Consider the following 27,212-nt stretch of genomic DNA (forward strand, 5'->3'; position numbering starts at 1 on the left):
AGGCGCGGCCGGGCAGCCCGGGACCTGCCGCAGCGCCGCGCCGCACGCCGGGAGCGGTAGTCCCGGTAGTCCCGGTAGTCCCGGGCCACGAGCGTCCCCTGCCGGGCACCGGCAGCGAGCGCCGCCCCTGCTCCCTACGCGTGGGGCGGGCGGTGCCGACAGGAGCCCCGCTCAGGACCCTCCCAATCCCAGCCCACGGGTGTCAAACACGCCGGGCACCCCCGTCGTCCCCCCATCACGGGCACACACAGGGGGTGGACTCGCAGCCCATCACTTTATTGCTACAGGAAAAGGCGACTGTACAAAAATAGAGTTTATCCCTCAAATTTTACAAATAATAGAAAAACGGGCTGGGGGCACGGGGCACCGGGGGACGGGGCGCTGCCCAGGGCTTCACAGCAGCGCTGGGGTTAAATTACACCCGGCCCCCGGGGGCCCAAAGTCATAAATAGGAGCTGCCGCTCGAGAACAATAAATAAATAATTTAGAGTAAAATAAATAGTTTAGTGCCGCAGCACCATGGGGGCAGCAGGGGGACCCTGCCAATTCCTGGGAGCAAGGCAGGGGTCCCAGCAGGTGCCCATGCCCTGCTGCCCTGTGGAGCACTGGGGGCTGCTGCCAGCTGAGTGCAGGTCCCCCACCCTGCACTGGTGTGGTTTGGCCCTGCTGCACTCGTCTTCAGGGACGCCCCCTCCCTGCACAGCAGCTCTGGCCACCACCAGCTCCAGGGTGCTCGAGGGGACAGGGACGTATTTCCCCTCTTTCTGTCCCACTCCAAAGCTTGGGAACAGCCCCAGCTCCCCTAAAGCAGGGGTGTGGGAGCAGGGCACGGACAAGCCAGGCACTGCTGGTGAACACTGGGCTGGCAGACCCCTGCAAGCAATGGGGATGCTCCATGTTCCCTCCAACTCTTCTTCCAGAGCTGAGCTGGGGTGCACCCTGGCAGGACCCTGCATAGCCAGTGGCACCAGCTTCTTGGCACAGAGCGGGAAGAGGCTTGGCCACCCACCCCCGTCATGGCTCCATCTCGTCTCAGTCCCTCGTGGCTACACAAAACCAGGGACATTCTCCTCCACCAGACCATTCCTCTGAGCACTGGCACCGTTGTGTGTGGCAAGCCAGGGTCTGCCAGTGTGTGTCGAGCCACGGTCAAGCCGGCAGCCCCCTCCTCAGCCAATGCAGCTGCACTCCGCTGCTGAGAGCTTCTCAACTGTCTGCCATGTGTTCTGCACGTCCATGAAGGAGACGGCCTCGTAGCGGGTGGGCCGGCAGCAGGGGTGGCTGAGGACCCGCTCCTGTGGCCCTGGGGTGATGAGCTGCTGCCGCAGCAGGCTGCCCAGTGTCAGGTCATAGTTGCTCCGTGCCCGGTGGCAGGACCCACTGCAGTACTTAAAGAGCACGATTTCATCTGAGTTGAAGCCCAGGCCCAGGTCCCGCACCTTCACCATCAGGTTGCGGATGTGGCAGTTGCGACCACGGGCCCCCCGCGAGGGTTTCCGCGCCCCCTTCTTGGCTTTGCTGGCCCCTGGTGGTGAGCGCTCAGCACGCAGCAGCAGGTCCTCTGCAAGCTCCACGGTGCCTGGGCGACCCGTCGTTGCATTGTCCCCTGCATGCAGAGCCAATGGCAGTGTCAGACCCTGTCCCATACCTGCCACTCTCCTAGGGCCCACTGAGCCTGCCTGTGCCCCATTGTGACCCATCAACCCCTCCTGACCATCAACTATGGTACTGGTTGGATGCCCACAGGGTGGTGAAGTAGGTGGCTGGCTGAGCATCTTCTCGTCCCAAGGGTTCTACCACTACCTGCAGTGCAAATCACAGGGCCCATGTGCTCAGGCCCCCCCACCTGGCCCCGATGCACAGAGGCAGCACCACACAGGTTGGGACTCCCCACAGGTGGCTCGCATCCCACCTGTGCCCACACTTGTGCCCATGTAGGGCGTCCTGTGTGTGACACTGGGCACCCCCATCCCAGGGTGGCATTCCTGCCCCAACACACACCGTACAGCTGGCTCCAGGCAGCGGTGAGTGGTACTTCCACACTCTCCTCCACAGCTGGGCTGGTGGTGGCCATGCTCTGTGGCATGGGGGCCGCGTCCAGCGTCTTGTTGCAGTGTGGTGTTCGCAGGGTGCCCGCAGCCAGCCCAGACAGCAGTGAGAGGATGGCAAGGAGTCCCCACAGTGTCCCCTCCTGTGAAAAAGCACAGCACAGCGGGGTGAGCCCTGGCCAGGGTCCCCACACAAGGGACGAGGCTCCATCAGCTGGGGATGGGGACATGTGATCCCAGCCATTGTGGCTCACCTTGGGCTGCGGGTGCGTGGTCGATCCTGCAGGTCTTGGCTCTGGCGACTCTGCTCGCTGCTCCATGCTGGCTGCAAGTGCAGAGGTGGGAGTCAGCACCCATGCAGAGGGGACAGAATGGACATCAAGCTAGCTGGGAGCTGGAACAGCTCTCCCCTGTCAAGCATACCACCCCTTCCCTTACTGCCCCCCAGCAACCTGAAACACCCTCTGCACCCTATGCGTGACCCCAACCCACGCCTCCTCCCCACACAGCCAGGCACCCTTGCCACCCCATGCACCCCTTCCCAGAGATTTGGCTATTGGGGTGATCCAGTCTTTGCGCAGCACCTCTCCTCAAGGGGGACACAGCTGCCTCCTCATGCAAGTGGCCTGGGATGCCAGGCTGGCCTGTGAGGCAGCAGCTGGGGCTGGGAGCATCACAGCGTGGGGGGGGCCTTTCCCATGGCCCTTCTCTGGGAATGTTTTTCTTGCTCACAGTGGGAGCCTGACCTTGGAAACTCTAAATCCATTAGTGCAGGGTCCCTGGGTGCAGCCACCCCTTGGCCCCACGCTGGCTCCCCAGCCCGCTGCCTGTGCCGAGCTGGGACATGCAGGCCCAGAGCAGCCCGGGCGAATGGGGCCATGAGGGGCAGAATGGGCAGACAGATCCCATGGGGACACAGCAGGGCACCACACAGGGCTCGCTGACTCATTCACCCCAAACCACTGGCTGGCATCTGCTGCCACAACACGCACAGGGGAATTCAGTGCCGGCTGTGCATGGTCCTAGTGAAGCAGCAAGCACAGTTTCAGGAGAGCAATGTGCCCCAGAAGTGCAGGAGCAACTCCCAGTCTGCAGCCACATGTTTCATCTCCTTTCTCCCTCCCCTGGAATGCGAGGAGGCCCCTGTGCCCCAGTGTCCCAAACCAGGATCCCCCAGAGGTGGCTCCCAAGGGGACTTGAGCCCTTCTTGGCCAATCTGCTGCATCCCCTGTCTCTTGGGATGGGACTGTCCCCTTGGAGCTTGGTGGCATCCTGCAGTGGGGAGTCCCCTCATCCCCTCCATTGGTTCACTCCTGCACGTCCCAGCTGATTCTGCAGCAAAGCTGAGATGGGACATACTGAGGAGAGCACTCCTGGCCAAAACATGAAGGGACACAGCTGGGCACCGCTGGGACAAGGAGACAAAGTCAGTTCCCCCAGCATCAAGGCCCCCCAGCATCAAGGCCCCCCAGCATCAAGGAGGATGGTCCCCCGAGTCCTGACTGCTGCATTTGATGCCCTCCTGCACTCGCCACACCATATCAAGGGGCTGTGATGGGCACTGCCAGGACCATGTGCCCCCTCTGGGGGCCATGCACCAGGCAGGATGCGTTCCCGGTACAGGCGGGGCTGGCACTGACCCCTCCGGCCTCACCAGCCGCCGCAGCCTGTCCAAGCACAGCCCACGCAGCACGTTGCTCCCGTGGCGGCCCGTGGCCCTGCGCCAGCCGCTGCTACCAGGTCATGGTTTTCCCAGGCCGGCACCCCCGGAGAGGCCAGGCGAGGGTACCCGCGCCCCACTGGGAGGGAACGGGGCCCCCCAGGTCCCCGCTCCCGCGGCCGGCTGATCCGCCGTGGCCCCTCGGCCCCAGCATCCCGGGGACGGGACGAGACGGGATAGGATGGGAAGGGACGGAGCGGTCGGTGCAGTTCAGGCTTCTCCCGTCCGGCGGCAGCACGGCCCCGGGCTCTGCGGCGGGAGCCCTGCCGGCGGGGCGCCGGGTGAGGGCAGCTTTCCTTCGCCCCCGGGAGCCCCGCAACCGAGACTACGGACGTGCCCCGACACTGTCTCCGGCAGACGCGGAGCCCCGTCCCCTGGGGCGGCTTCCCCGAGCGCGCAGAACCGCAGCCCACGCTGGGCCCGCAGCCCTGCTCGGCCCCTGTTTTCCCCCGGCGCGGGCAGGGCTGACCCAAGCTCCTGGGCACTCCAGGGGGTGCCAGACCTGCAACCTCCCAAGGCAGACCCCCCAGCTCCCGTCTGGCGAAGATCTGGCTGGGATCTGTCCCTGCCACGGCTGCAAGAGCCCAGCTGAGCCATCAACAGGCACATGCGCCCTTTCCAGAGTCAGGATCAGGCCCATGCATGTGAGGACATGCCTGAGCCCCCGCCACATGTGTCCCCCGCCGGGGGCTGAGCAGCAGCGTGTTGGGGTAATCCCTGTGCAGGTCACCCCACACCCATCTGTGCAGAGCTCTGGTGAGAGCCCCACTGCCCGCACTGTGCACAGGGCACTGGGGAGTGGGTGTCCCGCGGGCTGCATCAGGTCGCCGGGGGAGGCAGGAGCCACTCGCAAAGTGCATCCACGCAGGGTCAGCGGGTACCCCAGCCACGAAATGAGGGTCTCAGCTCATGAAGTGCTCACTTTTGGAAGGGGGTTCACCACCGCTCGCCGCGTCAGCCCTGCAGCCACGACTCCCGCCTGGCAGCGCGGGAGGATGCCCGGAGACCCCCACGGGCACCTGCGGGCACCGGTGGAGCCGGCGCAGACCCGGCATCCCACCGCGCTGCCCCTGGCAGGAGTGATGAGGGTGTCAGAAATTAACCCTACGTGCGACGCGCAGCTGGCACCCGCCCCACAAAGCCGTGGGAGGCCGGAGTCGGACACGTGGGGCACACGGGCGAGACAAACCTCGGCCCTAGCCCGGGGAAAGCAGAGCCAGCGGGCGCCGGGCATTGCTGGCTCGGGCATCCCCGCCTCGGGGCTCTCCCCCGCCCACCGCCTGGGCAGCCGGGGCACAGACCTGCCCGACATGCCCAAAGGGCTGGGGCGGGAGCCCAGGGAAGAGGCGGGTGAAACCGTCCCCGTGTCGCCCGGGCACCCGCAGCGGGGTCCCGCCTCCCTCAGCCCGAGCAGGGAACACCGTCCCCGCCGCAGCCCCGAGCGCTTCCCGTCGCCGGACTGGGTTCGCTATCCAGGGAGCCGCTCGGTGGGAACCTGCCCGGCGGCGGCCCGAGCCCCCTCGCCGTCCCGCAGGTTTTGCCGGGGGGCGGGCGGCGAAGCGGCCCCCCCCGCCCCGTCACCCCCGAAGCCCCGGTACGAGCCACCGCCGAGGCCCGACGCCACCGGTAGGCTGGGACGGACGCTGCTGCCCGCCTCCCCGGCCCGCACTCACCGTGCCCGCGGCGGGGACCATCCCCCGGGCCGCCGCCGCCCCGCATCGTCTCCGCTCCCCGCCGCCCCCCGCCGCCCGCTGCCGCCGCGTCGGGGCGGGGCGCGGGCGGGGGCCGGCGCTGTCCTGCCGACACCGGGTCCCGCCGCTGCTCTCGATACCGCTCCCGGTGCCGCTCCTGCTGCGCCTCGGGATGCGGGTCCCTGTGCTCCTTGGGGTGCGGTGCCGCCGGCGGCGGGCAGGCGCGCAGTGCGGGACAGCGGCCGCTCCATCCCGCTCCCGCCGCGGCCGCCGGTGTCAAATTCCAGCCGCCGTCACCTGACCGGCGGGGCGGGCACCGAGATCCCGACCGGCACCCCGACCCGCACCGGCACCGAGATCCCGACCGGCACTCCGACCCGCACCGCAGCGGCACCGGGATTCCGACTCGTACGGGCGCCGGGACCACCTCGAGACCAGGAGAACACCGGGATCCCGCCAGCAGCAGGCGCCGCGGCCCAACCCGCATCAGCGCGGACTCTGCGCCGGGATCCGCACCACCGCCGAACTCCCGCAGACCCCGGCGGCACCCGACCACCACCACCTGCCCGCCGGCCGAGCCCCGGGCTGGCGGACACCTCTCGGCACCGCCGGGCAGACGGACAGGCCGACGGACACGCCGCCCGGACGGACGGACAGCCCCTGAGCGGAGCTCCCTGCCCTGACAGCCCGCTCACAGCGCTAGCAGGACGGACACACGAGCACCCCTGGGGACGAGTTCAGCCCTTCCCGGAGCGCTTCGGGACCAGAGCCCCACGAAGACCCCAAGCTTGGCGTCGGAAAGCAGAGCTCCACGGGGACCCTTTGCACACAGCGAACCACTCGTGCCCGCGGGGACCCGGCGGGAATGGGTTTCGGGGGACAAGGCGGGGGCCACCCCGGCAGCTCCTGGGCCGCGGCGGGGCTGGCCGGCGTCCCACGCACCCCGAGCCACCGCGGGCCACCGGTGTGCCTGGCGCCCACGTCCGGCCTGGCCGGAGGAGGAGCCCGGCTTCCCAGCCCTGCCTCCCCGCCCGCCGCCGGGCTCCTTACCTCTGCCGTCTCCCTGCCTCCCTCCGCCGGGGCCGTCGCAGGCCCCGGGGACATGGGGGCCGGCTGGCGAGCTGAGCCGAGCCCGTGCGAGTCCTTACGTCACCGCCCAGGGCCCTCCACGTCCATCCCGGGGCTCTCGAGTGCTCCTTGCAAACGTGCCAAATCCCAGGGCCGCCTCCGCTCGGCCCCGCTTCACACGTGCTCCCCTGGCCGGAGCCGGCCGCCGGGGCACAGCCCAGGCCGGGCAAGCCCCCCGGGGCCAGCCCTCATGGCCCGCCGGCCCCCCGGGCCATGCCCGCGGCGGGGTCCGGAGGCGTCCGGGCGGGCGGCGCGCCCCGGGATGCTGCCTGCCGTGTCATCGGCCCCGGCAGCGCTCAACCGCCTCGGCGCAACCTCCCCGGGTTTATATAACTCCCCGTCTGGAGCGGGGCCAGCGGCTCCATCGCCGGCTGTGCCGCGGCTGCACGCCGGCCCCAGTTCGCCCATGGGGTCTGCCCTGACACTCGGGCCCCCCCGTGGCGTTAACTGCTTCCCCGCCGCACGGCAACACGAATCCCGCGGCCCTTCGGCGGGAAGGGCTGGACGGTGTGTGCGAGCCGGCGGTGGAGCCGGTCGTCTCGTCGTCTCATCTCGTCGGATTATCCAGCACGGGGATGACAACTCCCACGCCCCTCCTGCGGCATCACCTGGCAGGGAATGTGCTGACACAGGTGACGCTGGCTAAGCCGTCTCTGTCACCGCTAGCAGGGACAGTGGAGGTGGTACACTGGCTGTTGCCTGGAGCTGCTGCCCCTGCCTGGCGTGGCCCTGGTCAACCCCTGCTCCCAGAACAGGCGGTTTGGCCATGCCTGTGGCTGTGGGTGGCTTCCTGCCTGCTGGTGGGACTGTGTGGGAGGGTGGGGTCTGCACTGCCCCACATCATGGCCTGAGGCTGCCCCCATCCATGATGCCCTCATGGGAGCTGGCAGAGGTGATGCCCAACAGAAGTTTGGAGGCCCCAGGGGTGGGGAATGAGCCAGGGGCAGGGAATGTGGGACAGGAACAGGATCCTTTGCTTTGCAGGGCTGCAAACTAACAGGGCTGCCTGCTTGGAAAGTTTCTGTGCAAGAGGCATGGCCTGCTCTAGGTGGCCTGCCTGTCCCCATGGGGCTGGAATTGGCCACAGCCCTGCCCATGCAGTGGGAGCTGCCCAGGGGGAGCTGCCAATGGAGAGGAGGACACCCTGTACAGGTGGGCCCACGGTGACCCCAGTCCTGTGAAAGGGGCGGCTGTGCCAAGCCTTGTCTCTGTCCTCTTCCTTGTGTGCCCCCTTCATGGCTGCTATCCCAGACACCTGGGGGTCCTGGCACCCTCCCCTGCCCCTTGTCCTGGGAGATGTGACCCTGATGCTGCCATCAGCCACACTGATGTCCTGCCAGCAACGCTTCCTCCCTATCCCCCCGAATACTGCAGTGGCAGGGGGTGGCATGTCCCAACACTGTGCCTGAACCAGGGCACTGCTCTCTCCCCTTGGGCTCTCGTGAGTGTCGCTCTGCCTTGGGAGGTGCTGAGTGTGGGTTGGGTTCCAAAGGGTGCTGAGGTACAGGACAGGGTCCCAGGCCCCAGAGGTCTCCGGACAGAGGGGTGACACGGTCCCTGGCTGCTGCTGGCTTAGAGCCTCCCAAGACATGTCCTGTGTTAGCCGGTGCTTCTGCACCCCCAGGGCTGGGGCGTACCTTGTCTGGTCTGTAATGAGCCCTGTGGGGCCAGAGCTCACTGTCACATCTGTCCCTGAAGGTGACACCCTTGCGTGAGGCGGGATGGGGGTGACGTGGTCCAGCCAGATGCTGTGCCTGTGCAAGGCCACAGCTGAGGGTGATAAAACGTGTTGGGGACAGCTGTGACACAGCCAGACCAACTGGTTGCATCGTCTTCATCTCAGCAGTGATGGGGCTCCTTCAGGGACACCTGCTTCAGAACAAGAGTCCTTGTCTCTGCTGAACTTCCCATGGGCTGTCCCCGTGTGCCCTGGCCCCAGGCTCTGCGCTCTCCCCCTCCACACCTCTCCCAAGGCCAGGACAAGGCATGGGTCACCCCTGGGGCTGGCCCAGCCCCATGTAAGTGGTGGCTCTGCTCTTTAAGGGCTGTGAAGAGAGGAAAGCAGGAAGGTGGATTTGAGCAGCTCCAACACCTCCTTTCTGTGAGGATGTGGAAGTCGCAGCCACACACCAGGGAGGGTTGGACAATTGCCTCTGCAGTGTCCCATCGGTGCTGGTAGGAAGCCAGTCACCTCTTGCGTTTAGGAGCTGGCAGGTCTGGGAGACAGGTCACCTACCTGCAAGTAGCCACCCCATTCCCCCAGACAACAGGACTGTTCCTGATTCATCCCATGGTTCTGGAAGCCCCGCAGGGTTATGTTCCTCCCAGTGGGACCTGGCAGGTGTCAGTCGGTCACAGCCTCGGCGCCTGGCTTCCTAAACAGCTTCCTTCCTGGACACTGTGGTGAGAAGGTCACTTGGCTAGACACCTGCCTTTGTCGGGACTGCACCCAGCCCAGTTGCTGCTGTGACCCTTGGTGGGAAGCCACTGTGCTGGCTGGGAGTCCCTGAGAGAGCAGGCAGTGTCACAGGCAGCCCATCCCAGGCAGGACAAGCTGTCTGCCCCCAGTATGACATGCACCCAACCTGTGAGCCCCTCTTCTACCCCTCAGGTCACCTGCAAAGAGGACCACAGCCCTCTCCTGTCCCCAATGCTAGGCCAGTGGCATTGGCCAGCTGTAGCTTCTGGCAGCTGCCTCTGGGTTACTGTGCTGGAGGAGTCAGCAGTGGAACCGGGCTCGGGACAGCCCAAGTGGGTGAATCCCTCTGCTTCCCCCCAAAAAAGCCAAAGGCAGCAGAAGAAAGAGGCCAGCCAAATTTGTTTGATAGCTTTATTGCTTCTGTGATATGACTGAATTGATGTGACATAAGCCGGCTTGGAGGAGCCTGCAAGACTCTTGCCCTCCCTGCCTAGAGGGGAAATTAAAAAAAATTGCAGAAACTAAAACTAATTTAAAAAACTCATTGAGTTCTTGCATCTCAGCTTGGTGCAGTACCGGCGAGCACACTGGCCCTTGGAGCAGGTCCCTGTGTGGGCTGGGCAAGGAGTCAGTGCCCAAGGGGCTAGGTAGTGGCTCACTTGCCTGCACTGAAGGACACGTCTCTAATACTGTGTGTGATGCATTCTTGCGCCGATGGCATGTACCACGCTGGTGCTGGTGGAGCTCAGCGTGGCGGCTGCTTCCCTGCCAGGCAGTCTGGAAGCCCTTGCCTGTCCCCTGGTGCTGCCCTTACCCAGCCTGCCTGCTCCTGTTTGATACAGACGGACAGACAGCTCTGTCCTGACACCTTCTCCCTCTCCCAGCAGCACTGGCACCTCCCAGGAGGAGACGACACTGGAAGCCCAAACATGCTGGGCTGCAGAGGATCCCGCTGCTCCCTGGCCGTGGTGCCTCTGTTTGGCACGTGTGAGCTTGAGGCCACAGCATGGCCAGCCTGAACGGTGCGAGCTGGTGGAAGGAGCCCGACACCAAGGCGGTGGGCACTGCGGAAGGCTGTACACCCCAAAAGTATGAGCAGCCCGTGCTCGTGGTGTGGTCAGAACAGCAGCAACTCTCTGCAGGCAGCATGTGCTGGCTGGCCTGCAGCTCCCCAGACCTGCTCTATGCACCAGCCGGAGCAAAACCCCGCTGCGGGAGCTGCTCCCTGACCACCCTACGCTTCCTCGGCCTCTCTCCAGGCAGGTTCCCTGCCACCCGAGTGGCCTTTCTGCACCGCAGCGTGTCAGAGGTGCCAGGAAACCCTGCTCTATATTTAGGTTGTGGAGAATTCCCCTGGGCTCTCCCTTCTGAGCTGAAAAGGTGAGTCACTGTGAGGGAGAGGCCAAGACTCACATCCGTCCCACTGACCCTGCTCTGACCCGCTCCAAGCTGGCAGGACTGCTGTGTTTCGGAGGGCGGGAGGTGGCTCCAGGTGCACATGGGGACGCAGCCAGAGCAGCATCCAGGAGTGAAACCCAGCGCCGCGCACTGCTCCCAGGGCTGGGGTGCACACCCCCAGTGCCCGGCTGCAGGGCTGCCCCATAGGTGTGCTTGTCCTACCATTGTTAAATGGGACAGTGAGTTAGGGGGGAGCCCTTGGTCCCCAAACAACCCCCATCCTCTTTTATCTTCTATTTGCAGATGGTCCTGACCCACCACAGTCAACGTGGGCCCACGCACTCATCTATTCAGCCTGGGCACTTCTGCCTGGAGACCCCTATCAAGGTGGACAGAAGGGCTTGGAGTCACCTCCCAGGTCTACAGAGACAGCTTCCCAAAAGGACCTGTCCCTGGCCATGGTGGGGAGCTGGGATGCCAAGGAAAGTGGAGCAGGGACCATGTTCTCTCCTTGGACCCAGAGCCAGTGAGCTGGAAGACAAAGGTGCCCCATAGCTTTGTAGTGCTCAATAAAACGAATTAAATCAAATTAATGCCATCACAAGCCTCCATTGCAGTGCTTCCCCCGGGGGGTGGAGAGGAGCCTAGAACAGACACTGAAGGCTCTTCACAACCCCTCCTCCTCCTCCTGGCTGCAGCCACCCATTCTCTGGCATCTCAGCTCACTGTTGCATATGGATCACCCAGTCACTGCCCCAGGGCTCCCACAGCAGCTGGTTAAGACCCAGTTCCAGCACCAAGGCAGGTGCTCACCCTTCCCCAGCCACATCCTCAGCCAGTTCCAGCCCAGGCACTCTCACTGCCACCGCGACAGGGACTAGATGGATGATGGTCCCAGGTCCAGGCTGACACACAGGAACCACGAAGGGAGTGTCGCCTGGTGAGAGCCATGGAAATCCAGCTCCTTGGGCTCCTTGAGCAGGAAAAACAAATTGAGAGAGAATATTCAGAGGAGTATCTGCCACAGAATGTGCTCAAAAACCTGCTGGAAACCTCACAGAGCATCCTGACGGGGAGCAGGGACCACCTGCCTTGGAAGCCAGAGGGACAGGGCAAGGGACACAGTATGGGGAAAGGGGAGAGCCTCCCAGCATTTGTCTTCTGCAGCCTGGAAGAGGCGGGATCTTTGAGCTGCTCCCAAACTACAAGTCAAGCAGCAGCTATGACCAGAAGCTGGACAGGACTTGCGCCTGAGCAAGCCCCTTGGCTACAGGCACACCACGCAGGATGCGTGGACACATCGCACACTGGTCTGCGGGCAGCACCCAGGGCCATGTCCTGAGAGCTGCCTCTACCTGCAGCCTCCTCTCAAACCATTCCATACAGCTTGCTCCTCTGCCCTGCGCCTGGGTCATCACCTGCCCTTCCTGCATGTCCCCTCTGGGGTCTCAGCCCCAGAGCCACAGGCCCTTGCAAGTCATCAGGAGCAGAGGCGGCACAGGGGAACTACTCAGGCCCTGCTCTGAGCACCCCTTGTCCATGTTGCCCTTTCAGCTCAGAGCAAGACAGATCCCCCCTCTGCTGACCCCAGCACCGGCTGGCTGCACGCTGGTGCCTCAACACACAGGGACTTGGCTTGGGACAGTGCCCATGGGCACAGTTCTGGCTGCGCCAGGCTGGAGAGCATGGGAGCTGATTTCCACTGGTAACCATTCCCCTGGCAAGCCCCCTTCTGCCAACGCTCTCCAGGTCGATAAGACCACCCCGCTGTCTTTGCACTTGGCCACGTTGCTCAGTTTATTCCAGCTCCTCTGAAATACGTATACAAATCAAATGTGCAAATACTGCATCTTGGGACCAAGACAGCAAAGGAAGGGATGTGCTCCTGAGAGCAGGAGGAGCAGCAGTGCTGGAGCAGCACAGGAGGAGCTTGGAAATGAAGTGAGCAGGGCTGAGCGGGGGGTGAGGGTTCCCAGCAGGACCCCACCCGTGCCAGCAAGCTCCATCACCGCTGAGGCCACACATCACTTAAACAGGGAACATGATTGAGTCTGGAACATAAAACAAACATCTTCGGTGGCCTGCTCTCAAACTGTAAAGCTTCAGATCTCCGCACAAGATCTGACCTCCTTCCAAAGAATAAATTACTCCTCTCCCACACAAAAATAAAGCGAGATGCTGTCCAGAAATGGTGACACTCATCTGCACGGAGGCCCTGCACAGCAGGCACAAACCAAGAAGTCTGAAAGCCTTGAGCACAAGGAGGCAGGTTCCTCAGTGTCATGACAGGCAGGAGGTGGGGAGGGTCTACCAAGGCAGAGAAAGCCATCTGCTTCCCGCTCCATCCTGGGTCAGGGCAGATGCAGAACAGGGCAAATGGCTATGGAAAACACAGCCAAGTAAGTGGCTGCTGCTGCTGCCTCTATGCAAGAAGCAAGGAAAAGTGCAGAAAAACAAACCCATGCTCATCTCCATCCAGAAGCTCCAAGTGGAGAACGAGGGAAAGCTATTATTCTCCCTTTGACTTATAGCAGCACCAACAACACTGAAGTTTTGGACGGATTTGTTTTCCTGGGGAAAGGTCTGAGGCCGGTGACAACGCAGATGGAGCATGGAGAGGCCAGGCTTTTCGCAGGGCTGTGCACAAGCGGACTTTGCCTTGCACGTTGGTATTTCTAGTATGACTCCAGCAGAGTTTCTTTTAAAAAATAATACTTTGTACATTCAGGCATCGCTGCCTTGGGGCAGTGTCACCTCCCATTTGGCACAAATCGTTTTATTCACAAACCTTTCTTCTCTCTCCTGAGTCTTTCCTGTTTAATTCAGGACATAGAAGATCCATCTGAGATGCAGAGTTCAAGAACAGCCCATTCAGCCCGCTGCCCACCTCCTGTCGGCTTTAGGCCTGGAGGCAGCAGATACAACCCTCATGCAGACTGGCAATGCGAGAGGGTCTTCCCAGAGCCCCTGGGCATCTCTGCGTGTCTTCAGTGAGGCGGGATTCTTGCGGGGGGGGCTGCCAGCGCTGGCTCCCAGAGCTGCAACGTGCGTCTCTGTCTCCTCCCTTGGAGGCAGTGGCTGCACCCACTCAGATCCCACTGGTTAGGTCAGTGATGACTCGGGCTTTCACCAGCTTCCGCAGGAACTCCTTCTCCCGCTGGATATTGTGCGTCCAGGACTGGAAGGAAATGGGAAAGACAGGAGGTCAGCAGCTATCCTGGCCAACATGCTCCCGTTCCCCACGTTGTGGGAGACTCCAGCTGCGGGAGGGCAGTGGCTTCTGCCAAGGACCCTGCTGCAGACCCAAAGATTCCTTGCAGACCAAGGGCCTTCTCTTACCTAAAAGCTGATACAACCAACAGCGACAGACCTGTGTGCCTGAGGTAGGAGGTCTCCCCATGGGCTGGTGTTTTTTTGACATGGTAAGATCTAGGCAACCCAGATATGTTGGGCAGATGTAGCTGGTTGAAGTGCCCTCCCAAGCCACAGCACACAAGAGTCCAACTGCTCGTCATTAATGGTGATGTGTCGGGGAACAGGGGCTGGCAGAGAACACAGTGGCAGGACATGTACCCACATACAGCTCCCTGCCAAGGGAGGTCTCTGGGGAACGCATGGGGTGCACACAGCTGAAAAGCCCCAAGACCAGCTCCATCAAGGCTGGCTCTTGCCTCCACTAGCCCTGTCGAGAGGAAATCACGTGCTAAAGGTTACACTAATAGAATGTGAAGGGTGAAATGGTCACATCTCCCAGCCAGGCACTTCAGAGCAACGACTGCTATAGCTGGTGTCAGCCCACCCAGATGTGTTCCCTGCAGCAGGCTTTAGCCGTGATTGGAGCATCTGCCATCGCCCCCCTGTGCTGGTACTATTAAAGCACTTAATGAAAGCAGTAAGAGGTTTGTCCCCTTGGGAGACCAGGGCAGAGCAGGGGAAAGCAGCTTTCCTCAAAATCTCCCAAGAGGACAAGAATCCAAGAAAAACAAATCCAGGTCTCCAGCACGGTGCTCTGGCCATCAGGTAATCTGGGCTCTAAATACCATCTGGATCATGATAAAAATCACTCTACAGGAGCCTCCCTAAAACGACCTCAACTAACAAAGCACCAGCCCAACTTTGTCACAGGTATCTAAACCAAGTTTACCCACTGCCTGCAAAGCACTGGTTGCATCTATCACACAATGTGCATGTGGGTCTCCTGTCATTTATGGATGTCCTGTCCAGGACAAGCAGCTCTAAACCATGTCTGATGACTGCGTGGCACATGGTCATGGCGTGGAGCCTGTTCCCAGGAGGTCCAAGGGACTGAAAGTCCCTCTCTACATCTCCAGCACACTTTGGAAATATCTCTCTTGCTGCTTCATAAGCCACTACCATCCCCTCAGTGCACAGGAATGATGAGAATTAAAGCAGCTAAGGAAAGTTCAGGCAGGTCTTGTCTTGTAACCTGTGTTCAAAAGAAGTCTTTGACTTCTGCTTCCAGTGACACTGTTACCTGAATGCTGCAAAGGGCGCAGCAGCACCAGGAACAACAGGATAACACATGGCAAACTGTGCCAGTGCTCTTTGGGACTCTGAAAATGCAGAAGACGACCCCATTTCTAAACTGAAAAGATGCTGCCCAGAAACAACTCAGTGCTTGGCTTCTGCTAGCATAAAGACAGAAACTGAAAACTGGCACTGGGAAGAAAGCTGGCTCGTAAAAGGGAAAAAACATGAATTTCAGAAAGCAGCAGTGGGAACAATGATTGTACAGAGCAGAGGGAGCTGGGAGAGCAGGGCTGCGTGTACCTCTCGCTTGGAGCAGGACAGTCACAGTTCCCCAACCTGCTGGAAACAATCCCACACAGCGTATGTCATCTGCGGCCCTGGGCTTGGCCCCCGCCATGCAGCAGCATCTCTCCTGATGCACAGCCCCTTGCTGGGAGCGCACGGCACGGCAGAGGCAGCCAAGCGTGCGGGCGTGCTCCTGCCAGCAGCTGGCACGCCGGGGCTCCATGCGCTCACGTCTGGCTGGGTTTGTTGTTCAAAGCCTCTCTGGAGCACCAGGGAGCCTGATGTGCCTGACACATCATAGCACAAGCTGATCCCCTCCTTCACGTCTTTCAGCCTTATCAAACAGCGTGAGGAGGCAACTGGTTTCACCCAGTACAACCTGCTTGTGTCCCTTGGTACAGACGGTTACTGGGGAAGCGGCCACTTCCAGGCAAACTCCAACCACCTGTAATCTCACCGCAGGCCACATCAAAGTGCCTTATCTGATGGCAAGGAGAAATCTGCTTCATGAAAAGTACAAGTGGAGCAGGAGTTTAAGTACAGGAGGTGGATAATAAAATTTTAGGTGATACAATTGCAGTCTCTGCCATTATGGCTACGTCTGGCTCCAGCACTGACTGCTGGAGAGACCTTCAGCATCCAGGCTGCTCTGCACCCTGGGCTCCACCACAAACGCCTCTTTCCAAGCAGAAAGCCACATGCAAGGGAACTCAGCCTGATATCTCATCCACTGCATCTCTCACAGTGCTCTCAAGTGTTTTGTGGTAAGACCGCAGAGGAAGAGGATTCCCCAGTGCGGACAGGCTTTTGCACCCCCAAAGAGCACAAGCAGAGCACTCGCTCAGTGCGGTGCTGCTCCCCCCGCACCCGACGGCAACACAGGCAGGAGGGATGAGGCATGTCTTCAACACCAGCTCCGGTTACTGATTACAGGAGAGGGACTCGCCCCACTGACAGACAGAGCTCATCAGGCAAAGGAACCTGCATTCCAGCCCCAGCGGCTGCCATAGGGAGAAGAGCCGGAGCAGATTTCTCTACAACTGCCAGAGAGATGCAGGCACCTCGCTGCCATTGCCGTGGCAGGGGAAAGGCAACAAAGCACACCCTACAACCCAGCAGGTTTTAGGGTATATACACCCTAAATCTCAGCAGGTTTTAGGGTGTATACACCCTAAATAGCACCCTGTGTAGCCCACAGTGCCAGCAGGGCAGAGTTCCGTGAGCCAGCTGCAGGGTCTCATGAAAAGCCAGGATGCACTTTGGCTGTGCTGGCAAGATGGTCATTATCCCTTCTGACTGCTTTGACCCTCTCTTCCCATGCACACCGAGCCATTACTGCCTCATTTCCTACTCCTCTATGCCAGATTATTCACATTCACAAAGCTCCTGCTTCAAGTCCTGAAGCTACACCTCAGCATCACAAGCCGAAATCTCCAGCTCTTCTCTCACCAATCTACAGCTCCAGACAGCAACAGAGCAGCTTGGACCATTCACTGCCACCCCGGCATTACTGCCAGCACTGCTCCTGTGACCGGGCAGACCAGCTCTGCCTTCTCCCAGCTCCACCAGTTGCATCCAGCAGGCAGCCAGTACAGCTTAGAATCACAGAATCATTTACTTTGGGAAAAGACCCTTAAGATCATTGAGTCCAACTGTTTGTTTCAACTTGTGCAAACAAATGAGCTGTTGTCTGAGGCCACAGCCGGAGTAATGAACTTCTGCAAGCTCCACTAGGAATGTCCCAGGAGGCTCCAGAGCCCTTCTTGCTCCTCGGGGATCAGGCTGGGATTTCCTTCGCTTCAATCCCTCTATGATTAGTAGATGTTTGCTCTTTTCAGTGGAGAGAGACCCAGCGGGAGGAGAGTCGCTGTGCAAGCAGATGCACTGTTATGGCTGTCCATCCCAGAGAGGTGGCAGTGGGTCTGAAGTGTGATCGTTTGGTCACAGTTATTAGATGAAAATTTATCATCAGTTTACGCCACCTTTCAGGATTATGCAAATGCAGCAGCCCCAAACCACCTGTCCTTTTTTTTTCTTGATGACTCCAAGAAGAAGCACAAAACATCTTCTGTACCTTCAAGACAAGCCAAGCAGAATATTTTAAGACTAAGAAAAAGTTTCAGAGACCCACCCAGGAGGAAGGTAAACTCCCCATCTGTAATCAGTTACAACCGGGAATGCCTCAGCTTCAGAGCACATTAGTCTTATCGAGTAATTGCAATATCTTAAAATACAGGAAGATTAAATCAGAGAGACTGAAGTAAATGAGGAATGCATTCAAGAAAAACAGCAAGTTGTAAAGCAGGTTTTTCACTTCCGTTACATCCCCCGTATTTGTCCGAGTCAGCAGCATTTCTCCCCAAAAACCTGCACAGAAACCATGGCAGCAGCAAGAAGTGCTACTTCACTGGTAACAGCTGGTTTCCAGTATCCTCTGCTGCTCATTTATCTCTGCCTTTAACCTGCACTGCCTTGTCTCTGCAGCTGCTTACTTTTCATGATTCCGCCTTGCCCACACCCCTGCTCTGGTCCCGGCACAGTGACCGTGCACACGGGGTGTTTTATGGACACTCCTGAGCCACAGTTTCACCTCCCAGTGCCCTGCTGTGACACCAGTGCCCTGCTGTGACACCAGTGCCCTGCTGTGACACCAGTGCCCTGCCTTGCCTGGGACGCCCAGTCCCCTCGGGACGTGGCAGCACCGCAGAGCACCCCGTCCCACCTGCACCCCTTGGGAGCCACACGTGTGAAACAAAAGGGAGGGCTGGGCACTCTTGGCTTTTCATGTTTAGGAGAGATTTACTCACAGCTCCTTTAAGCCCAGTCATTCTTACACCAACTTTAAACACCTCTTTTAGCTCATGCTTATTCTTAATACATACAGAGAGAGCAATCGCATCTCTTTCTCAGTCTTCATTTTACCAAGCTAAACAAGCCATGTTTTCTTTTTCCTTCTAACAGAAGAGGCTGTTCATTTTCTCTATGAAAACTAGGAAATTTCCTACAAGTATCGTAGCTTCCTCTGTCCCTATTGACTCCAAATTTCCTTCCCAGGAAGCAGAGCGGGCTCACCATTGCCACATGCAGAGGCAACTCCCTGTCTGTACTATAAGTCCTTTCCTCCAGTCTTTCCAGAGATGCCTTTTTTTTTCCCCCAGTAAGAGCGAGACACCCTGAATTACTCTGTGATTTGTTCATACCTATCTAAGCATTTTCCTCCTCTGTCATTGCCAAATAATGCTTTCCCAGCTTAGTGTCAAAATTTCTATTATTGCCCCAAAAAGCATGACCTTCCACTCTTACTCTTAGGTTTCACGCAACTCAGTTTACTCCAGTTCTCAAGGTGCTCCTGGTCTTCCTGCATGGTATTTTGATCCTCCTTTGTATTGACCACACCTGGTCTTGTATCATCACAAATTCCACTTGCACCCCATTGCCTTCTGTGCCAGAAATCAGTAAAGCAAACACTAACCATGACCTCCTGGGGGGGAACTCCCAGCTGTCCATTCAGTGCTGCTCTTTGTGTTCTCCTTCAGAGAGACTATTCACACACAGGTGTTGCCCCAAACCGTAGCTTCTGAAGCTTAACTAATAATATCTCACACAGTACAGTATTGCACGCTTAACTCACCTTCACACAGATCGAGTTAATACACTTCCTCTGTCCCTAGAGTTGTTTTTATTTTATTTTTTTCTAGTCAAATAAAGATATTGAATTAGTTTTTGTAACCTGCCTTTGGTAAATCCATATTGTGTTTACTTTCGGGATTTAATTATTCTTTCATATAAACTCTGCTCTGAAGTTCTCAATAGTACCTCTGAGGTCAGATTAATAACAGGTCTGAATTTGACAGGATTATTTTCTTTACCTTACTCCCATCCCCCAAAAAAGAAAGGAAAAAGAGGTATTATGTCCACTACAATCTAATTCTGTGGAACCACGTGTAACCTGAGAGATTTATTGAGGAACTTTTCCTCGGAACTCGCAGTTTAATTGGCTCAACAGCAGCGCGGCTGGAGCAGATCTCAGGCTCTCATGCCCAGTACATGAGCTTCAATGGCTTTTGCCTTTCACTGCTGATTCAGTCATTTTCTATCACCTTCTCACCGTAAGCCACTCTTTCCCTCACGTTTATGTCACCCTTATGGAGCCAATATATTCATCCACGTCATTCCCACTTTGGCTCTTTAATCCCTAAACCTTCTGCGTCCCTCACCTCCCTGGATGCCACAGCCCTGGTAATTATTTCCTTGTTTCCATATTATTAGTTCGGCAGTGGGACTGGCCAACGTTTATTTTCCTTTGCAAGCTCTAATTCAGCCTAACTTCTGCCAGTTTCTACTTTATCCTTCCCAACCATGAGGGTGAAGCCTCCTCAGCCTGATGCTCTCCCACTCCTCTGCTATTTCTATCATCACCATGAAGCAGTTGTTTATGAAGTTACATCTACAGCCTTTTCCTGCCCTTGCTGCAAACACGAATTGAGATACTTTTTCCACTTTCGACAAAAAACAACCCAAACCAACCAACCAACCAAATCTAAAATCTACAATGAGTTCACAAGCTCTTCAGTGCACCTTTTTTTGGTAGCCTATTCTCCTAGGCTGGCGTAAATTCAGAGAGGTCAGAGTCTGCACACACGTCCCAGTCCCATTGAGCTGAGCACCACCTCTCAGGCTACATACAGCCCTGCCTACCAGGCTCCCACCTTTCAAAAGCAAAATCTGAGTTATAAGATCCCTTCTGTTGCCTTTTTATTTAATTTAACCGTGAAGTCATTTCATCAAAGGCTATTTCCTAAAATGTCCCTCTGCAAGGTCTTCATGCCTGCTAAAAACAGCTCTGAAGGGCCATCACCTCTTCTTGTGCCCTCACAGTTAGTGAGAAGAGCTGCGCTACCTAATGCATCTGGGGATCTCTGGATTCTCCCTTGACAGTAACACTGGTTCCGACTGTGCATCCATGACAGTGGGACTTCTGGTGGCACCTGGCACCCCTATGGAGGTCTGTGTTCAACGTCTGGGTCAGCAGCCGGGCTCTAGCACACCCCTGTAGATCTTTTACTGTGTCTTTCTGCAGAGATCTTGTCCAAACCCTAATTTTGCTTTTCTCCATACTACAGTCCTAACTTTCTTGCTGATGAGCGCACAGTGGTACCCCACGAGTGTCACCGCCTTTCTGTTCTACTGAACAAGGCAATACCTGTGCTCTGGTCGTGACTGCTACCCTATCCATCTTTTCCAGATTTCTATTACATAGACACACAGTCGTTATGCACAGAACAGCATGCGAGGCCTTCGTTCAGCCAAAACGCTGTCAAACAGGTGGCTTTTAAACAAAGGCAAAAATGTATAAACCTCATCAGTCATCACTGCCGGTCCCAAGAAAAAAGCATTGCCCTTTCAGAGGTCCCCCTGCCCCAGCTCCTAACCTCCCCCTCCAAAGCTGACCTCCATTTCAGTCTGCACCATTCCTTGTACTCCAATCGCAATTCATCAGCCTGGCTCGAATAGCTGTGTTTTCAGCCTATAAATCACAAAGCTAGACATCTGCCTGGCTTTCAAAGGAGTTTTGTTCTTCTTGCTGGCTACCACAAACTTTAAGGTACTTGGAGGCCTGAAGCAGCACAACCACCCCCTCCCAGGCAACTTGTGCTGATTTAAAATGCAAAGGACGGCTTCACAGAGAGAACCCAGATGATGATAAAGCACTATTGTTTGTGCTTTTATGGGCTCAGACTCCAAACTTGATGTTTGCAGATTATTCTGAGAGGTAGCTGCTGGCAGGGAGAAACAGAGACAAAGCTGTGTGTCACTGCATGCTGCAGGCCACCTCCCCTGGCCCTGGTGACAGCGCTTACACAGGCTGAATTAAGAAGTTTTACAAGATGCTGTCCTCCAGCATCCCACAAAGACCTGCCAGGGAAGTGGAGGGTATGATCAGAAAGAAGCCATCAAAGGCAGCTGTGCCACCTCCGCCTCGGGTCAGGCAGAGTCACTGAAGTGCCAGGCACAGCTGTATCAAAGGAGCTGACACCTCCAACACCATTGACACTGGCTCTTGATCTGCTCTTACTGTGTCAGCAGCTCCACCGCGCCACACAAACGTGGCTCTGGGTGGAGAAGGGTGGTTTTTAACCACACGTTCTCCATTTTTACCAAGCGCGTGAGGCAGTCTGCAGCCAGCTGCTGAGAAGACAACTTCGGGTGCTCCCTGCATGGCCCCCGAGGTGACTCCTCGCTCCTGCAAGACATGACCAGGAGACCGGAGCTCCCCTCTGTGTGCTGCCAGGCTCAGGGCAGAGCCCACGGAGCAGGGGTGCTGGGAGCCAGTCTCGTGCTCCGTTCCCATGATTTAGCACAGCCTCTTGCTCTCTCAGTTTCATAAACTCCTTACAGATATGTTTTTTACTATTCTAAACACTGTCACGTTCCCATCCTGAAATAATTTCTGCCCGAAACACTAGCCTGCTTTGCCCTTAGCAATGAAGGTCTATTATAAAGCTTAAAGGCAGGTTCATTCTTCCTTTTTTTTAATCTGGAAAAGCCTTCACTATTTTAAAATGATTCCTTTTTCCTCACCTCCATGTTTCCTTCACTATGTCCGCAGTGAATCTGATACTTCCACATTAATAGAAGACAGCGACCTGTGATAAAAATACACTTGCACGGAGTGCTTGGGCAGGAAGAATTACAGGACCTGAGCAAGAGATAAAACTACAATAAACTACATCAAAATTCAGCTGCGAGGGACTCATTGCCACGAAAATAGAGACAAGTGAACAGACACCTTGGCAAGGACTATCATTTTCTATACAAGCACTCATGGAAACAGCCAAGGGTCAAAAGCTGCTGCAAAGTTATTCGGAATAGGGAAAACAGTAACTGAAGGGAGATGACACACTTGGACATTCTGCATTTTGGAAGTTAAAACAACAGAGACAGGATCAGAGCTGAAAAATCACCTGTCAGAGTTCACACAACAGCACCGGGTCTATTGGGCAGTGGTTTCCCAGTAGCAGAGCAGAGAACAGCAGGGTGCATCCATATTGCCCAGAAAGCCCCCACTGAAGTGCCAGCTGGGGACTCGGCACCCCCAGCCACGATGGAGAGGAGAGACATGGTGAGAAGCTGCTGGGCAGCAGAGCTGGGATCGAGAGGTGGTTTTGCACTGCAAGCACTGATCCTCCAGCTCACAGCCTGGAACTGAAAGCACAGCACCAGTGTGCTTCCAGCTCTCTTGAGCATGAGTACGAACAGAAAAGGCTCTTCTCCACCAGGTTTGCCTGGACATACCCTGGATGGAGCACAACAAGCTACCCAGGACAGAGGGTAGGGAAGCCACCAAGGACTAGACCAGAGGAAATGTACTTCCATGAGCATTTGCAAGCACAGGAGAATTCATACATGCTTTGCCTCCACACCAGGGTCCTAAGACCATATACCTTCCCCTGACTGGTAACATCAATGAAGCTGCAGAGCATCTGCCTCCTCACAGAGCCTCTTCCTCTGGGGTGGGAAACGCCTGCTCAGCCCTCGGCAGCCTGAGGTGCTGGAAGGTGCTGTGGAGAGGCAGCTGCCTCCTGCGGTAGCAATTGCGGCACAATCTTGGACCTTGAGGGCTTTTACCCCCGCGGGGAAAGCAAAGACTAAGCAAAACTATACACTGGGGCTGCCTGTTTCACCTCTTGGAAATTAAACCGCCAGTCCCAAAGAGCAACAGGAAAAATCACAGAGATTTTATCACCTCAGTCTTGGCATAGGAGAGGCATCTCCGCCCAGCTGTGAGCAAGCCAGCGCAATTTGCTGGCTTTTTTTTATGTAATCAGAAGAAATTCCTCAGAGATGAGTCACAGGGTTTCAAGGGTGTCCAGAGAGATGTCAAGCAGTCCTCGAGTGTAAATCAACAACACACCTTGCAGCGAGGATGCACGCAGGCCCATTCCCCCTGCGGACACCAGGCAAGGGAAGGGGCTCGATGGACGTTCTCAAAGAGGCTCCCACGAGCCACACACACACGTGTAGCACTTCCAGAACCAGGACGCTGCTGGTGTTTACAGAGTGTAGCACCTCCAGACCCAGGACACTGCTGGTGTTTACACTTCCTCTGTAAAGATAGTGATGGTTTCAGGGTGGAGCTGGAGCGCTTCCCTGCAGCTGCTCTCCAGGCTTGAGCGCTGAAGATTTTTGGTCATTCAGGCTGCAGGAGCTTGGTAGTCAGGGAAAAGATTTGAACTTCAGAAACAGAGGTGCTGCCCCACCAAAGCCTGGTCAAACTGCAGGGGTTCCTGCCTGGCATGTTCGTTATGGTGGAACAGCTGCATCCCATGGTCATTGTTTCAGTGCTGTGATGCTTCTACATTAAGCAAATATTTTCTAGTCCCCTACCCAGGAATGACTACTCCAGCACAATTCCAAGGCAGAGCCTGCTTTAGTGGCTCCTTAGAGGCTGAAATGCAGAGGAGGACCAGGAAGAACTAGACCTGGACACAATCCCAGAGTTTCAGTATAACACTGAGGAAAATGCTGTGGATGATCTTGGGGTGTCAGAGCAAATGGAACACACAAAAGCCCTTGTGGAGCTTGGCTTTGGGTCAGTCTTTCACTAATACCAAGGGCAAGGTCTGGCACAGGGTACTAACACAGGCCAGCCTCCTGATTTGCAAAGCCCATGCAAGTCTCTCTTCAAGCAGGGTGTGCAGGGCACTTCCAGTCTAGAGTGGGGCAAAAAAATCTCCATTTGTGCATCCTTTGAGGGCAACTGCAGAAGACACAACCCAACTATTATGCCCTTCACCTTTCAACTTCACCCTCAGGTGACTAACAATTACCAGTTACCATTAATATTAAATGCGAGAGAAAGAAACACAATCCTCTCTCTGCTCTTCACATTCCACAATATCACAAACAATTTGTCATATTGGGAGGGGCAGAGGCAGTAGAAGCATTAATTATTGATACTCGGGAACAGATGGCTTTTCTTGTACTAGGGCAGTGAGATGTAAGAGGAGCCTGTGGGTGAGGATGTGAGGATTAGATGGGCAGACACATATCAGATAACCAGCCTTGAAGTGGAACAGGAACCTTCCTCCTAGAACCTGCTCTGCGGGACTGCAAAGCTTTCATCAGCAGCCCCGGCTGCAGGAACAAATCCACTGACATCTGAACTAGTGAGGCTTCACCAGGACCTTTCAACGCTCCCTCACCTCCATACAGCACACCCTGGACGCAATGACTGACAGTTTCCAGACAGCAGAGCCCTGTCAAACCAGGCACTGAATGGTCTCTCTAGGAGACCCTACTGGTTGTATTTCACCTGTTCATCCCCATCTACTGCCCTGTGCGACAGGTTTATTCCTGAGACCACGAACAGTGTCAAGAATGACTCCCTCCTGTTGTCCACTGGCTTCTGCATCTCATGCAGGGTGCTGGTCTCCAGAATCAAAGATCCAAGGGATCTGGACCAGCAACTTCTATCACCCAATTCTTTTTGCCAACTTTTCCTGTTGATCCCTGTGAGGATCAAGAGCAAGACGACTTCACTCTTGTCAGCTCCTGTGTGGGTGTCCTTGACGTCAGAGACACCTACCAGGTTACAAAACAGGCTTGGCACGTGACCCGCTGTGAACATCCCCATGTCCAAGAGTGGACCATGGGACCGGCATCCTTACCAGACAGAAGGTACAACTGGGCAAGAGCGATTCTCTACCAAAGGCAGCTGATTCACCAGAGTGGACACAACGGGACCACAGAGACAAAAGCTTTTCCTAAGACTTTCATGAACAGTTGCACTCACTGCAGGAGCCCAGCATCTATGTTTGTTTTCACTCTAGCGTAGTCACGTCTTTGCTGGAAGAATAAGGAACCAGTTGTACTGACTCAGACTTGGGTAGCCAAGGGTCACATCTCAGGCCCTGGTTACAAGGAGATGCCCAGGGAAGAGTCAGAACTGGGCAAGCTGATGCGATACCTCTTCTACTACTGCAAGAACCATATTCCTCAGCTATTTTCTGCTCAGGGATTTCACAAGCCAGACACCACCTCTGTATGCACTGACTCAATTCAACCCTCCTCTCTGGAGGTACCCCTTAAATCCTGTAAATGGGCACTCACTCAATTTTGCCAGCCAGGACAGATTAAATCCATGGTTATCCCATTGAGCAAGGCAGACTTTCTTGCTACCTCCACAAGCCTAGAAGGTACCTCAGGACCACCATGACCAATCCCTTGGTAGACTGGGCACCTCCTCACAGTCTTCTCCAAAACTCAGTTTGTTCTCTTGGCCTCTGCTGAGAGGTTGTTCCAAACCCTGAGTACTCTGATAATTAGAAATGGTTTTCTCGTTTCTTAGGCTGATTTCTAATTCCTCTCAGTCTGCCTAAGGTCATGCAGTCTGAGGCCTGTGAGAGTCCTAAGACACATACAATCTTGTGATTTGGAAAATCACAACTTCCCAGCTTCCCTCCTGGCCTGAATCAACGACAAAGTGCTCGAGGTGAACAAACGCTAAGTGCCAGTAGACAGTTACTGTCCACCACAATACAACAAGTGTTGTCTACCTCTGAACAACTCCCCTTTTTAACTGCACCTCTTTTAGCAACGTGGAGTAGGATGGAGAAATTTCCCCTACCTAGAAGACAGTCGAAGAGGGGGAAGCAATCTTAGAAAGACCTGGGCTACATCTGTGCTGGGACAGATTAGGCTCTAACAGAAAAAGCAGAAAACCTTCCAACTACCGAAGCTTTGACCAGTGACAAACTTCGCTCTGGTACAGGAAGCAGACAGACCTGAAAGTGTGTCTTTATACTGTGGCATTATATCAACACAAGAGCATTCATTCCTCTAAAAAAGCTGTTCATCTCGCTGTGACAGTACCAGCAGACATTTCTAAGGTACATCTGGCTTTGAAGAGCCGTCTCCGCTGAGCTGCGATGTGTTTACACCAGCTAAGTGCTGCCCAACAGTCAGCTGAGAGCCAACACGCACAGCTAACCTCGCCTCCCCCATGTTTCACAGGGAGCAACTAGCAAAACAACCCTACAGATCAGAGACCAATGCAATGGATCAAAAAGCTGGAGCAGGCCACATCTTTTCGACCCCAGAGCAGAATTGTTCCCTTTCACCCTACTCAATGTTTCTGTGGCTCTTTTTCCTGCTGCTCTGAGAAGAAAGAATCACATTAGATACACATTCCAGAGAACTTTTCCCAGCAGAAATAACCGTTTTTAACACACATCGCACTTGGGAGAATGTCTAGAATTTTATGGGCAAATGCCTGGGTGGGCCCATGTTTTGACCCATACAGGAAGGCTGGAGGTTGACATCACCATCCCAGTCAGGCTCGGGAGTCGGGGCGGTCGGGGGGCTCGGGAGGACGACGTGCTCGGCAGGAGCTCCCTACCTCTTTGATGGCAGACATCTTGATGTTCTCATAGTAGTGCAGCGGCGCATTGGGTGAACTCATGTCATAGCCAAACCCAGCTACCGCCACCTCATCACAGTTGTGCAGCGCCATGGTTATTGCTACGCTTCCCAAGGTGGGGATGTTCTGAGAGGAGAGAAAGCAGGAATGGAAGTCATTAGAAGGTTGCCATATATATAATGAAAGATTTCCTCTTATTGTCTCTGCTCACAGGGGCACTGCTGCTACTGAACAGAAAATCAGGAACAGGGCTATATCTGTACATCAGCTGCACAATGCCAGCATGTGGGGTCAACAGCCACCCAACTTGTTAAGAAAACCATATGTTAGCCAGCTTTCTGCAAAACACCTAAAACAAGAGCAGCAGCTCCTGTTTGAGGTTCTATGACCAGACGCTCCAGGGGACTGTAGCACAGCAGAGGGATTAATGAAAGTGGTTGGACTCCCATAACTTAGCCATCCTGAGAACGGGGCAGCAGACAAGCTGAATCACAGTGGATATGTTAGTCTTCTGAAATTAAATCAGACACGAACACTAGATTTCAATTCTATGCACATTACTGGCGTCCAGCTAGGCGAGGGAGGAACACTTATCCCAAATGGGTCACCA

At 56.3% G+C, this 27,212-nt stretch overlaps 2 protein-coding genes across 9 annotated transcripts in view; both read right to left on the minus strand.

The window, feature by feature from the left end:
• Nucleotides 1–255: 255 nt before the first annotated feature.
• Nucleotides 256–6,474, minus strand: ARTN (artemin). Its single transcript, XM_065841854.2, has 4 exons — nucleotides 5,442–6,474; nucleotides 2,303–2,373; nucleotides 2,002–2,191; nucleotides 256–1,606 (listed from the first exon to the last, which is right to left on the minus strand). Exons 1-4 carry the CDS (start codon nucleotides 5,944–5,946, stop codon nucleotides 1,170–1,172), a joined length of 1,203 nt encoding a protein of 400 aa, XP_065697926.2. The 5' UTR covers nucleotides 5,947–6,474; the 3' UTR covers nucleotides 256–1,169.
• A 2,929-nt stretch (nucleotides 6,475–9,403) lies between these two features.
• The window catches only part of ST3GAL3 (ST3 beta-galactoside alpha-2,3-sialyltransferase 3), a 195,720-nt gene continuing 177,911 nt past the window's right edge, over nucleotides 9,404–27,212 (minus strand). For 7 of the 8 annotated variants that reach the window (XM_065841848.2, XM_065841851.2, XM_065841849.2 and 4 more), the window contains 2 exons: nucleotides 26,582–26,728; nucleotides 9,404–13,582 (listed from right to left, as the gene is read on the minus strand). In XM_065841848.2, the coding sequence (XP_065697920.1) occupies nucleotides 13,493–13,582; nucleotides 26,582–26,728 (237 nt within the window). In that variant the 3' untranslated portion in view covers nucleotides 9,404–13,492. The remainder of the gene's footprint in view (nucleotides 13,583–26,581; nucleotides 26,729–27,212) is intronic. The other variant, XM_065841852.2, reaches the window with a different exon arrangement.

Source organism: Patagioenas fasciata, chromosome 6, assembly GCF_037038585.1.
Source record: "Patagioenas fasciata isolate bPatFas1 chromosome 6, bPatFas1.hap1, whole genome shotgun sequence".
NCBI lineage: Eukaryota > Metazoa > Chordata > Aves > Columbiformes > Columbidae > Patagioenas > Patagioenas fasciata.

What these genes read in the sequence shown, in the direction of transcription:
- ARTN (XM_065841854.2), bottom strand. Translation starts at nt 5,946, where the DNA reads ATGCGGGTTGGGCCGCGGCGCCTGCTGCTGGCGGGATCCCGGTGTTCT. An exon ending in TGGTCCCCGCCGCGGGCACG is followed by an intron (nt 2,374 to 5,441) that starts GTGAGTGCGGGC and finishes CTGCACTTGCAG; the next exon opens with CCAGCATGGAGCAGCGAGCA. An exon ending in CCACGCACCCGCAGCCCAAG is followed by an intron (nt 2,192 to 2,302) that starts GTGAGCCACAAT and finishes GCTTTTTCACAG; the next exon opens with GAGGGGACACTGTGGGGACT.